This window comes from Xiphias gladius, chromosome 6, assembly GCF_016859285.1.
Source record: "Xiphias gladius isolate SHS-SW01 ecotype Sanya breed wild chromosome 6, ASM1685928v1, whole genome shotgun sequence".
Taxonomy (NCBI): Eukaryota; Metazoa; Chordata; class Actinopteri; order Istiophoriformes; family Xiphiidae; genus Xiphias; species Xiphias gladius.
The window spans coordinates 13,192,964-13,206,762 of NC_053405.1; the positions used below are offsets into that span (position 1 = coordinate 13,192,964).

The 13,799-nt window shown below is 44.7% G+C and overlaps 1 protein-coding gene across 13 annotated transcripts in view; it reads right to left on the reverse strand.

The window, feature by feature from the left end:
* LOC120790521 (ephrin type-B receptor 3-like) overlaps window positions 1–12,767 on the reverse strand; it is a 63,663-nt gene extending 50,896 nt beyond the window's left edge. For 12 of the 13 annotated variants that reach the window (XM_040128110.1, XM_040128105.1, XM_040128109.1 and 9 more), the window contains exon 1: window positions 12,029–12,767. In XM_040128110.1, coding sequence (XP_039984044.1) covers window positions 12,029–12,092 — 64 coding nt within the window. In that variant the 5' untranslated portion in view covers window positions 12,093–12,767. The remainder of the gene's footprint in view (window positions 1–12,028) is intronic. The other variant, XM_040128107.1, reaches the window with a different exon arrangement.
* Window positions 12,768–13,799: the final 1,032 nt, after the last annotated feature.

Here is a 13,799-nt window from a genome sequence, read left to right on the forward strand (position 1 = left end):
AAGAGCAAGGCTGGAAAGGGGACAAGGCCAAATAGAGTAGCAGAGGAGGTGAAAAGGGGGAAGGTAAACACCATACAGAATAAAAGAAAGCTTTGTCTGCAGAGGATTTTGCTTAATGCCCACCTTTTTAGTTGGAAAGCCTTGAACCTTTCGTTTTTTCCTCTTTGGCAGGCTAGAGCGCCAGGCTGTCTGGCTGGCACAATACATGCTGAGACCTTGAAGTTGGTGGTAACTGATTAACTTTTGCTAAACCACCACCGCAGTTGTAAAACCTCAGACTTCCTCTAATCAAGTGGCAAAAAATATATTGGTTCTTATAAATCAGTGACAAGAAACCATATGCTGAAAAATTACATTGTGCTTTGTTCATACTGATAACCTAGTTTAACAAGGCTTTGAATTTCTCAGACATTTAAACATGAGTAGGTAATAAAACCACATTGCTCAGCTATGGGTAAGCTTGCAATCACAAATCATATGAGCTTTGTGTTTACTCACTCAATCCCTCTCCCTTTTGTTCAACTATTTCCTTCCATTTGCCATTGACTCACCTATTCTGACACTATAGGAGATTGACTCTTGAAATCGTCACACAATGTTTCCATTGATCGGCACTGGCTTGCTTGTGAGATTCATTAAAAAGCAGCCTGCAGATTCCTTCGAGTCTGCATCAAAGCCTAAACATTTCATCTGGGACCAATGTGAGTGTATGTGTGAGCAAGATACTGAGATTGTGGGTAAAAGATAGTGAAAGGTACTGGAGGAAAGTTGAAGCCCCCTTCCCAGGCACAATACTACATCAGGAAGGAAGCTGCATGGTGTGAAAGTTGAAACTTGGACGATAGATTGCTGGCAAACGTCCAAGTCAAGAGATTACAGTTTCTCTGCTCAGATGGATCTCACAATCTCAGAACCTACTGCTGTCTGTTACTCAGCTCCTCACACTCCTTCCTCCTCTTTTTCTGCCTCCTTCCTGTCCTCTTCCATCCTTTGGCTCCTTGCAACCTCTGGCCTGCATAGTTGCTTCTCTCATCACCTTTTGAAATGAACTGGCTGCCCAAGAACGAGTGGCTTTTCGAAAATGAGCACCCTCTCTTCTTGCCTCACACACACAGCTCCAACTTTGAGGTGCTTTAATAACTGATAACCTTTCTGACTTTGACTTGGTAGGTGGGGGAGCAGAGCATGGCGAGAATTGGACCCACCATACACATCATTCACCTAGCCAAGCTGGAGGCTTAAACACCAGAGCAGGGCGGGGCAGTTTATGCATCATAACAAATAAGGGGCATCTCTGGAAGTGAATGAGCTTGCACCTGGCTGAAATCTGCTACCTGCTATCTTTAGCCTTCCTGTGATGTTGGAATCCACAATGCTAGTCTGTCTGCTAGTCTTGCAAAGGTAAAAGGAAGGTCAGATACAGTACCACATATAAACTCTAGGAGAAGACATCTTGCCATCTTGATCTTTTTTTTAATCCATTCTCTCTCTTTCATTTCACATACATACATTCAAACTGATACGGAGCATCAAAACGCCATATTTCTGGGGAACCGAAGCAGATAGGAAATTGGGAGTCTTTGAACTGTCTAGATGTTTCAAGCCCCTTCTTCCTCTCTCAATGTCTGAGCTCCCCTGCTGCTCTGTTGGGACAGGGAGAAAGGGGCTGATCAATGGGGTCTGACAGCAATGAAATGAATGGAACCAGCTGATTGATTCATTAGCAGAGGAGCAAAGGGATGTGGATGTTGGCTCTGACCCTAAGAAGCGGATGGGTGCATGGGTGAGGATTGGGGGGATGAGGGGCTCGTGTGCATGTGTATTGGGTGGAGGTAATGTGTGCATGTGTGTATGGCTGTGTGATTAAGCAACTGTCACCATTCATGTGTGTTGAGTGTGTGTGTGTGTGTGTGTGTGTGTGTGTGTGTGTGTGTGTGTGTGTGCGCGCGCGTGTTTGAGTTGAGAGGTCAGAAGGGATTTCCATAGGGTGTGAGAGGGGAAAGGGAAGCTGTTTATGGCCTGACTTGGCACAGAGGGAGGGGGTAAGCCTATATCGTCCAGTGCTTTCATCTGGTTCATTGAAATTAGTCTTTCACAGCACTCATTGTCATGTTCCTGTTAAAATCACAGCTAACAACCACCATGTCACACAGGCCCACACATACAGAAATTTATATTTGGAACTGCATGATTTTAGTTTGCAGTGAGATAAATTTGCAGTATTTAAGAACAAATATAATAGGGATGTATGGGAAAAAACTGTGGAGCAGCAGCTCTTTGAACTGACTCAAGCTGATGTCAAACCCACATGGTGGCCTCCTTTCCCTTCCTCGGCCTGCTGCTGAAAACACACACCATGAGTGTATCTGTGTCAAACACACACACACACACACACACACGAACACACACACACACACACCACTTTATAGCTGTCTGCCAACCAAAGCTCCACCAAATGGATAGGTGTTAGGACCATCTGAGTAACAAAAGACCAAAACCAACACCTCCACCAATGCTAGATTGCCCTTGTGAAATACCTTAATAATAGCCAGTAAGGCTTTTTGACCTTCCTTTCATTGTCCTCTAAATATTGCACTTACTTAAACATTAAAGTCACTATGTCACTGAGACTCCATTTTAACTTGAGCTGAGGTTAAATAAATGCTCCTCACAGCTGGCAGTGCCTCCAGGAGACTGCAGTGTGGAACCACGGGGATTATGTAAATATCTTGACAAAAGGGCACGTGTGATTGGTGCTGCTGCCACTGAAATGTGTTGGATTCAACCTGTGTGAGCTGTGCAGTGGAGAATGTGTTTAAGATTGAATTTGGTGCACTGTTGATAAGAGAGCAGGGGTCTAGTTAAGCCTGCTGCTGTTCTCGAGAAGACAAAAAGAGAAAGGGAGAAATATTTAATAGATGTGGGGAGCCCTCCTCTTGCCTGCAGGCCTTTTGAAGCATAGATGAAGTGCAGGTGGCGAGTGTTTTTGACACCAAGGATGAGAAGTGGGGCAGAATAAGGTGTAATAGCGGCCTGCTGCAACGCTGCAATCTATGTGAAAAGGAACACTCACACATAGACCCCTTACCAAGTAAAATATACACTTGTCAAACTCACACATGCATTATGTTTAATTACAGTAGACATTTGAGTCCATCACATCCATCATGACTTCAGCATTTCCCTTGAAGCCGTTCTTATCATCACACGTAGGCTTACTTAGGATGGCTGTTTGAAAATTAGCAAAAGCTGTTTTCCTGCCCTCGGAGGGAACAAGGCCTGGAGCTAGGTCCTCTGCCTCAAATAGTCCCACCATCAACCACCCAGCTATGGTTAAACTAAAAAAAGACATTTCCCTTCCCATTTCCCTCATCTCTCTTTTCTTCTTATATTTAACAAGACTGGCAAAGGCTGAAACCAGGTGATGTCGCCTTTCTTCCCCCTCAAGGCTCACTGTTTTACAGCGGCGTTCACTCTCCAGACAGATGTAACTGGCCATTTTTTTAAAGTCAAATATCAAAGGTCTCTTTCTGCTCCATCAGCAAAATGTGTTGCAAGAGTCTGCAACTCATAAAGATATTGTGGGAGGAGGCCCTGAGGTGGATCAGACTACTGCTGGGAGAATCCAGTCCCCCTTAAACTCCACCCTTCGAACCTCCAGCGCCTGCCATTTCTGTGCTCGCCAAGAGTCAAGCAGTATAATGGCCATTGCATGTACATACAGGTTCTACATGCAAATAGTAAAACTGCCCTGATCTGCAGACCTCCCAGAATGACAAAAAGAAGTCAAGCACACATCACTGACCCAGCCTCCAACTGTGCTTTTGACCTGGTCTGTATGTGCGAGTGTTTATGCGTATCAAGGAGCCATGGAGAGGTGCACAGTCGGTCTCTCTAAATATACGCATCCTCTTTCAAAGTATTTTTTATTCACCACTGGAAAACGATAACCCAAGGAGCTTGATTGTGTTAGGACAGCTATTGTTAAGAAGCAACAAGACTAGCCTTCGGGAGTGCCCCCCCCCCAAAAAAAAGAAAAAATCATCCAAAAAGACCCCCTTGTGACATCCAGATAGGGGTCACAGGACATGGGTTGAATGTGGGTGGAAAGCACAGCAGGTCCTTACTCACTTATAATCTGGTCAATTTGACACATGGTAATTTAAGATGCACTTTATGGACATCCGGTGCAGACAGGGCCTATAAAACGCCAGCTAAGATGGCCATTAATAATATGTCAAACATTTCATCAGTACTTTGAAAGCCATTAATATAATTTGGTAAGGAGGGAGATGATCCCTGTCTGAGTGAGCCCATATGTTGGGCTTTCCCATGATAAAAAATGAAAAGTTTGTAGACAAGTTTTGAACACAAATAGCAGGAAATAAAATTGTACGAGAAACATTGAGTCTAACATGATTCACGTGAGTATTTGTCAAAAAATGATCAAAAGTAGTACTATTTGGGTTTAAGCTATACAGGGGGGTGCATCTACATCTCTCTATTCTGCCATTACATTTTTTTTTTTTTTAAATAAATCTATCCACCTTAGTTAGAGGAGGGAGCACACTTTGCCATAGCGTACCTCCTGTAACATACACACAAACACATCCCCAACCCCTTTAACTCCTCCAAACTCACATACAAACAAACACTCTTACCCCTTTGATGTACCAATCATCTTGCTCTCCCCGTTTGCTCAAAATCTCTGCCCCACTCTCTTTCTCCCATTTCTCTTTCACTCCCCATGTCTGTGTGTGTGTGTGTGTGTGTGTGTGTGTGTGTGTGTGTGTGTGTGTCTCTCTCCTTGTTCTGCTCGGCTGACTGAAGACAGCAGCGGTGTGTCTGTGTGGTGGGCAGGCCCAGACATATTCGCCCTCTCCTGCTTGCTCTTGACAGTGGGTGTCAAAGACCTGCCATCCCACAAGGCCCCTCTGTCGGATGCCAGGATGGACTTCACACACAAATGCCACATGCAAAACAGCCATACACAAGCTGGGAAGCTTTGGAAAGAACACTTTTAACACTACACACAGCTATAGAAGTCTGATTATGTTTGTGATTATGTTTGGATTAACAAAGACCAGCTATAGCATAAATTCACCTTAATCACATTTCTTTACCCGTGATCACATTACTCATGTCACAATTATGTCACATATGCTAGATTGGTGTCGTTTTACAATGTCATGTAAATGGCTGAACTACACTGTTTTGAGTATATTAGCAGTAGCTGCTTAGAGTTTGTATTGTGCACTTATGGACATAGCCATTGACATTAATATCTACAGTAGCTATTTATAGCAGTGGAAAAATATGGGAGTTTGGTAGGACTTACTGTAACTACATGTGGAGGTCACTGAAAACTAACACCCACAACCTACAAAGCATACAGTATTACTGTACTAACGATGTGCCTACTCTCATTTTTCCTACTAGTATAATTTTGCTGCTGCTTTTGTATTCTAACCCTGTCAATCCTGTTCTGTAATCTTCAAAAACCCAAGCTAGAGAGCGCCTTTATGTTGTAAAGCTCCAAACAAATACAGCGAAACGGACTTGACTCGACAATATCCCGGGTGTCATATTTTCTCATCTTCAACAGAGACTTCACAGTACGGTTCTGCAGAAATCAAAGCTGAATGGACAACATCCATATTTTTCATCGCTGCAGCCTTATTTTCATTGGTTGCCCTTCTTCCTGGTGTGTGAAGGCCTCAGCAGGCCTGACACGGCTGTTGCTTGCCTACATGTGAAATTCCAGCTCGGTGAATCTCTCCGCGTTGCCATTTGAGCTATGACCCATCGGTCGGTGCACATGAGCACTCCCGCGGGCCCATTGCATCTGTAAAGCCTGTCAGCTCTGCTGCTCCCTGGGTCTCTGATCCAAATCTGCCCAACACCCCCCCCCCATACCATCCCGCCCCAACTCCCAACATGTCGTCATCTACTCCCCCTTCTTCCTGAGCGCCTTACGCCAATCTGAATCTAAGTCAATGTACATCTGTTCAACATGGCTGCTGCGTAGCACATGACCTACCAGGCGGCCGGGATCCCTGTCGTGGTCAAGATACCAGGGTACTAGTGAGGCTGATGGACTGGAGCTGCTGTTATCTCTCTTGTCTTTGTGGGGGTTTTTTGTTTATTTATTGCTTGTTTTAATGGTAGATCTGTGGATGTTGAGATCAAACTGCATCTCTGTGCCAATCTGCTCCTCTCAAGCAAGTACTAGAAATTTAAAGGCACTAACAATGAGAGGTACAGTTTGAAAATGTGATGAATGAAGGAAAAAAAAAATTATTACATTTAAACTGTACATATACTTTATATTGAGATGCAAAATGAATTGACATTAATAATAATCTTATTCATATTATTATTATTATTATTGTTGTTGTTGTTGTTGCTGTTATTATTATTATGATTAATAATAATTATAATCATAATAATAATACAGTGAATTATTTTATATTTTAATTTGTTTTCCAAAATATGCAACATTACATTTATGTTGAAAAAATATCATATACGTATTCATATCTATTATATTATTAATCTATAATATGAATTATACATCCTTGTGCCTTGAGCTTAAGATCCTGAAAAAGTGAATTATTTATTATTTCCCTGCTCATAAAATAAATGAGTCTAACCAGATTTTTTTATCTGAAAGCCTAATTTCTTGATCACAATTATTATTATTATTATTAGTAGTAGTAGTAGTAGTAGTCGTAGTAGTAGTAGTAGTAACATTATTATTAGTAATATTATTATTATTGTTGTTATTATTCTCAAATTGGAAAAACAGAAACCCTTTTTGCCCAATGTGCATTCGCGGCTATTGCACAAGAGGCAAAGTCACCCTTCACCCAGCAAATTGATTCAGGACGCATTGATAAATATCCCTATGAATGGGTAATTGCTTCGACCAAGAGGAGAGCTAGGCAGTCTCCCTCATCAAACCTGATTCTGCGGTTTTAAAAGGCTGAGCAGCGCTGGTTCGCTCGATCACTAAGACCGCATCAGTTGACATTTAGAACACTCTGTGTGTTGTGTGGGTGTTTGTGCGACTATCTCTTATTACAACTCTACCAGCATTATCGTATTTCTCCTTATAAAAGAAAAAAAAAAATCACGCATTTCTGTTCGATAAGCCCAGTTTTAGAAAAATGAATAAATCAATAATTAATCCAGTTTGCCTAAATACATTAGATAGATAGATAGAGAGATAGATAGACAGATAGAATCACTGATCCAAGTCATTTACCATTCTGCTGACCTCCAGAATGATTCATTAATAGAACTGACAAAAAAATGATTTTGCTTTTATTTTGCAAATTCTCTTTCACGCCTCTTTAGCACGTTTCCACTCGGCCCTTGAATGCCCCGTGTGATAGCCACCATAGAGCCACTAATAGTCCCCTTTGTCACTTCAATTGTGACCCCTAAATACATTTGTTGAGCAATTTGCTTTTCAATGTTACGCGGAGGAGCTCCTGGAGCAAAGTTGAACATACTTGTCTTCACCGTGACTCCTGCTCGGGCCACACATGCTGCGCCCCGCCTGCCGTATGAAGACCTCGGTAAAGCATGTGGGCCGGACAAAATGGCCCCATTACTCGTTTTATGAATGTAAATTGTGTTTTAGAGAGATACGCGCGTCCAAAACCTATGCGTGGGTCCACGTTTGGCGTGGTGCTTTTTTTTTTTTAATTAATGTCACAGGAAACACATAGGGCATCAATCAGGGCGCCACAGGCCGGTGCTTTGGATGTTGTTAGGGGTGAAAAAATAGATCACTTGAGCTTTTACCAGGATTCCCATTAGATGACGGTAAATAACCCCACGTAGATCTTAACTGGAGCATGTTTTATATTAGTGGGAATCGAGTTTACGCATTTTTTTTTTTTCACTACTGGAGGAAAAATTCCCTCTTCACCACGTAGTCTAGTATACAGTACAGTGAAAGAGGATGTAGATTATTTTTCGCATTTCTCTCCTCAACATTAATTCTTTTTGTAAGGGTGATGTCTGGCTGGTGATCACCAACTGGAACTAATAATTTATAACCCCCCCCCCCCCTCCGCCTCTTATGATTTGTCACAGCCTCACTGCCTGGCAATGCCACGATAATACTGATAATAAAATAATGATGATGGCGACGACGGCGAGGGGGCTGGGGTTGGGCCCCCCCTGTGCTAAAGAGAGAGCAGGGGAGAACAAGCCGCTGTGAGTTTTGATGAGAAAATGTGCCAGCTGCAAACAGGCACGGGAAGGCTCCGGTGGAGGTGTGATCTCACCCACACAAAAACACAAACATGTGCGCTTCAAACGCCCTGATTATGCGTAATCATTCCACGAAATACACCGCCATAAACTCGATGGTGGTGGTGGTGGTGGCGGCGGCGGTGCTGGTGGGGAGGGGGAGTAAGTGCGGAGCCCCGAGCTGCGACCGTAAAGGCCATTTGTCTTTGTTTAGACAGAAAATTATTCCGGGTGAGAGTTAATCAAGTTCCAGTCGTCGTAACAGGTTCGGAGTTTAGGGTTCAAGCAGAACGGGGCTGATATTTCTGTCACAATAAACACACACACTACACTTTTTTCACTGAACACAAGTGGCACCTACACTGGGCTCCGGAGTAAGTTTCGCCACGTGAAACTCCCTCGAATGCCTCCAGGCTGCCGCACAATGGATAAGAAACGGTAACAGATCTTCTTTAAGCGTAACACGAGCACGTGAGTCCTACAATGCACAACGGGGTCGCATTAAGACAATAAACTCGGGCAAACGGCATCGGCGTGGGCCTGCTGCTCGATGGCCTGGCCTGAGTGTCATTATGCTGCCTGTGTTTATAGCTTTTTTTTTCTCTTCTTTCCCCCCCTCCTGTGCTTTCTTCTTCCTCCATCACAGGCAATTTACACCAAACTGGAACCAAACGGCCCGTGCGCTACAGAGTGACCGTCCTCGACGCCATTGGTCCCCCTCAGCAGGGTGATGGCAGCTCTCTAAGGTCAACAGCCGAGGCCTTTCCCTCACGATCAACTTCATGAATTTCATTATCGAAAGAAAACGGGGGAAAAAAACCCTCAAGTGGACTTAGAGTTCACGATCAGAATTCAATGAACACGTTCAACAAACTTGAATATCCAAACTAAACAAAAAGAGAATCAATTATTATTTATTTTTTTGAAGTGACCTGAATATTTAATTATTTTGCACGGTGCCACAAAACAACCGTTATGACGTGACTCCCAAAGTGTGTGCAAAGTAACTGGCCGTGCTTTTCTCTGGTCTCACCTCAGGCACCCAAACAGTTCGTTGAGGTAAAGTGCGTGGACAGATTCAAGTGATTGTTAAGCATTTATGTTTGCAGCCACCGCGGCACCGTGAAACGACACCCAGAATGAAATGATTAAACAAAAATATACAGGGTTGAATACGCTGGGCTTAACTATTACATCTCCGTTCAAGAAGCGGATGTGTTTGTGTGTGTGTGTGTGTGTGTGTGTGTGTGTGTGTGGGGGGGGGCAAAAGGAAAAAAGAGGGAGAAAAAAAAGAGAAGAAAACATGAAGTAATTAAGAGCCTTTTCCCCGGGCTGTGTGACCCTAGGACCCGGAGAGACGCACGGTGGGGCCGGGAAAACTTCCCTCGTCGGGCCGCTTTGTTTCTCCCTAACTCGCCATAAACCCGGACATCCCAGAAAGACGTCCCAGTAGCGGCCATAAATCACCCGGCTGTATTAAAAGCTTAGGTAAACCCCCTGCCAGGTCAGTCGGGCACAATTTATGACATCACTTATGTAGGGAAAAGATTGTTCTAACGAAATATATCAACTTCAAGCCGGTGCGCAGCCAAGTCACCACTAATGTCAAGAAAACCCCCAGCTCTCTCTCCCCGTCTCTCTCTCTCTCTCTCTTACTTTTCCTCTCTCTCCCTCTCGCCCTCTCTCTCTACCTCCACAGCCCCCGACGTCTGCACAACAAAAATCCACTCATCCGTTCAAGCCATGTGTTTTAAGTCAGTGGTTCCCCACCGGGGTCCGGTGACCTGCAGGGGTCACTGAGAGGGGTCCACGGGGGGGGGGGGGGGTGTCCCTAGCGAAATAGTTTTGAGACAACAATTTCAAAATATTTTTGTTCAGAGAAAGGCGGTATTATATACAGATGCACATCCATCTACAGACCACGGCGTTCATTAATTCCACGGTTACTTCGGGGTCAAAAGTCGTCGGATCGGTGGCTCTAATGCAAGACCTGAGCGAATAAGTGACTTCTGGGCTGGGACTCTCACCCGTAGCCTTCTTTGCTCTCCCTGTTATCGAGAGCCACCAATAAAACAACAGTTGTTATCAGATAAGCTTTACGCTATTCTCAGCGACCTCAGCACTCGTGTATTATTTACCCCTGGCCCCGACAAGGGAGCCAGTAGTGTGGGAAAGCTATCTAGTCCGAATGCTGATTTCAGGAGGAGACCGAGAAGCAGAGCGTGATCTCTTCCCCCCCCCGCCGACTGTAACGGGGCCTACGGATGTTTTCTCACAGTAGGGTCGAGACACTGGAAAGTAAGTCGAGAGGCCGGCTCGAGTCAAACGCAAGCACAGCGCCAAACTGCAAACACCTCATCTCCATTTTAAGTGATTTGCTTTAGTAATGGATGTTTAAAAATGAAATGAAATAAATGAACTCTTCCCTGCAGTGCAAACTTTTCGACTTTTTGCCGTTTCAGCGCATCTACTGCTGGCATCCACTGCACGCAGGCAGCCTGTCCGGTGATGTTTCTGCTCTATTTCAAATCATCGACGTCAAGCAGAAAATTGTAAAAGTAGAAGCTGCATTGGAAAAAAAAAATAACTGTTCCTATTAAAGTCTGTGCCAGGCCCATTTAACTTCTTTTAATGAAAAAAAAAACCCTCTTCAAACATTGTACGGACAGGTCGAGAAGCAAGCTGAGGGAGAAACGCGTTTGCTGAGCCAGTGGCCCACTGTCCTACTTTCCTGCTGGCATCCCAAGCCAACCGGGAGCCTCGCCTCGGCTCCAGCCTTCATAGTTCACGCTCTAGGCCCCTTTCAACCCTGTTTCCACCATTCCTTATTCTCCTTTCCCGAAAACCGAGCAGAGGGAGACTCTCGGAAATGCAGGGAGGGAAGGAACGCAGGAGTGGGACACTATCTCGCTGGGGGGAAAAAAAAGATAGCCAGAATTTCCCATCGACTCGACGCACGGCAAACATCAGCACTCGGCTAAAACAGATGGCTTTGTTGCTGAAAGCCACTGCCACGAAACATAACGATAAATAAAGAATTGACGCCACTTGAGGGGGAAAAAAATTAACAAAACTAAAAACGAAATTAACACAGAGAGAAATGAGTGGTAGTTAATTTGAAATGATATTTTGCGTCCCACAGCAATTTTTATACAGTTTGTAAAATAACTTTACAGTTTTTCTAAATGAAGTGAACATCAAATAGACTCAAATCGGGCATTTTTCAAGAGTATTCTTTGGACTGATAGCCCACATGTCAAAAGGCCACACACCCATACAGCCCTAAAATACACGCAGCCGACCTGGGGGGGAGAGGTGTCTGAGGGGCTTGGGTCCGCGACTCCCCGATGGGAGACAGTGTAGAGCTAATTTCCTTAAAGTGACGAAGAAAGCACTGGCAGCCGGCAGGAGCTTTGGGTTACAAAAAGAATACACAACTACCATTGAAATGGACGAGCTTTCGCTGACGCGCACAACAACAGTGTTCTGAAACCTGTACCGGCCACAGAGCTCGGCTGCGTAAAGCCAATAATGCCATTAGCGATCCCCAAAAACAAGCCAGATGGCCACTTTACAAATGAAACGCTGGGTTTAGCTCGGGGATGACAGAAACTGGAGATTTTGGGGTATAAAGGGAGCCTCGCCCGCTGCGGTGCCCAGCCTCCGAGAGGCATGGGTGCTGGCTGGCTCGGTACGGAGGAATAATGCGCTTTAGGGCGTCCTGCAATGCAACACAACAGCATCTGAGGATGGGATTTCTTACCTTCCACGGCGGACACCACAGGCAGCGAGAGGCTGCATAAAAGCAGAAAGTAATCCATTGTCATAAAGCGGTCAGGTTGGACATGTAAATAGACCCACGGGAGAGGGAGAGAGAGAGAGAGAGTGAGGAGGGAGTACAATCCTGGGTGATCCGACGCTCCACGCACCCAGTCCCTGTCCCTGTCCCTGTTCCAGCTGCGTCAAGCCTCCAGGACCAGAGTTACCCCCATTCACCAAAACACGTAAAGGTGAGAGTTCGGAGGAAGCAGCACCCGTCGGTGTAAATTGCTTGAATATAGCAGCCCGTCTCCCCCTTCCACCGATCCCCAACGTGCGTTATTAAACCAAAGAAAAGGCAATGGGCGCAAGTCCTCCGGTCCCTTCTCCTCGCACTGCGCGAATCAGCTGAAAACAGGTAGTCCGGCCCCTGATCACCATCCGGAGGATATTTCCAGCAATATTTTTCGCTGAGAGTCAGTGAAGGAAAGAAATAACAGCCTTCTCGCTGAGATCCAAAGACTTTTTTTTTCTTTTTCTTTCTGTGGTCAGAGGAGCGGAGGCAGCGAGAGCCGCACTTGTGTCAGAGCCATGGTGTATCGTCCCGGCGAGGCATGTGCGCGCTCACATGCGTCCACGAGCAAGTGTTATTCCCGTAACGAAACAGCCGCGAGGTTTATAGATATTTATTCCCTGAGCGAATTCATCGGCTTTGGCTGCTGTGCGGACAGTCTGCTTCGCTCGGCTTGTGCACTGGAATGAAGCGCACGACTGTGGAGGGATAAGGGGAGAGAGAGGGAGAGGGAGAGAGAGAGAGAGAGAGAGAGAGAGAGAGAGAGAGAGAGAGAGAGAGAGAGAGCCGCGGGGCAGCAGGAGGAGGAGGAGGGGTTACGGTTGAAACAGCTGCACTGAAAAAATGTCTACCTTGACAATCATTTAGTCTCACATTTATAATCAAAATCAAATCATTGTGTGTTTAAAACAAGGCTGCATTTACAACATTTTCACTTGTTCACAGAGCAGTCGTTGTTTCTCCGACCCAGACCATTAAAGCATCGCACCAGACGATCTTCTCTTGCAGACACTTGATTTAAAACATGTCTGTGGCGGAAATAGAATACATTCATATTTTTGTAATAATTTGCGCAGAATTCCCCACATTTATTTCTTTATTTTTTTTAAAGGATTCGAAAGCCTCAAATGAATAGTTCAATCAAACTGGTCTCTCTTTTTTAAATGTGATCTCTTTTGCGGCATGCCATTCCGCCTTGCCTTTCCCGGGACGCCCAGCCCTTGTGCAGGCATGGACACACAGCGCCCCCTGCGGATCGCTCTGTTTTGAGGCGAAGGAGAAAGGAAGTTTCTGTTGAGGTATTTGCTTAGATTAAAATCTCCTCAACTGCGCGACCGCAAAGGTCTAAAACATTCCGGAAAGAGACTCAAGGAAATTTTTGTCCCGGAACCTAAAAAGGCGCTTCGTCCATTCTGAGATTCTCTGTGAGTATGAAAAGTGACACCATCACCACACTCACCCACGATCACACTTTATATTCTAGACTTCGTTTCAGAAAAAAAAAAGAAAAGAGAAAAAAAAGTGTGTGGATGAATAAAACGCAATTTTAAGACTACACTTTGAATGATTAGTTCGTGGAAAACATCAGAGTTTTTCCACTAATTTCGATTCGAGAGTCCGTGGCATCGAAGTTTTTTGTTAAATTAAAAGTAATAAAGAAACTTTCGGAGAAGCGAGGCTCTTACTTGAGCGGAACATATAA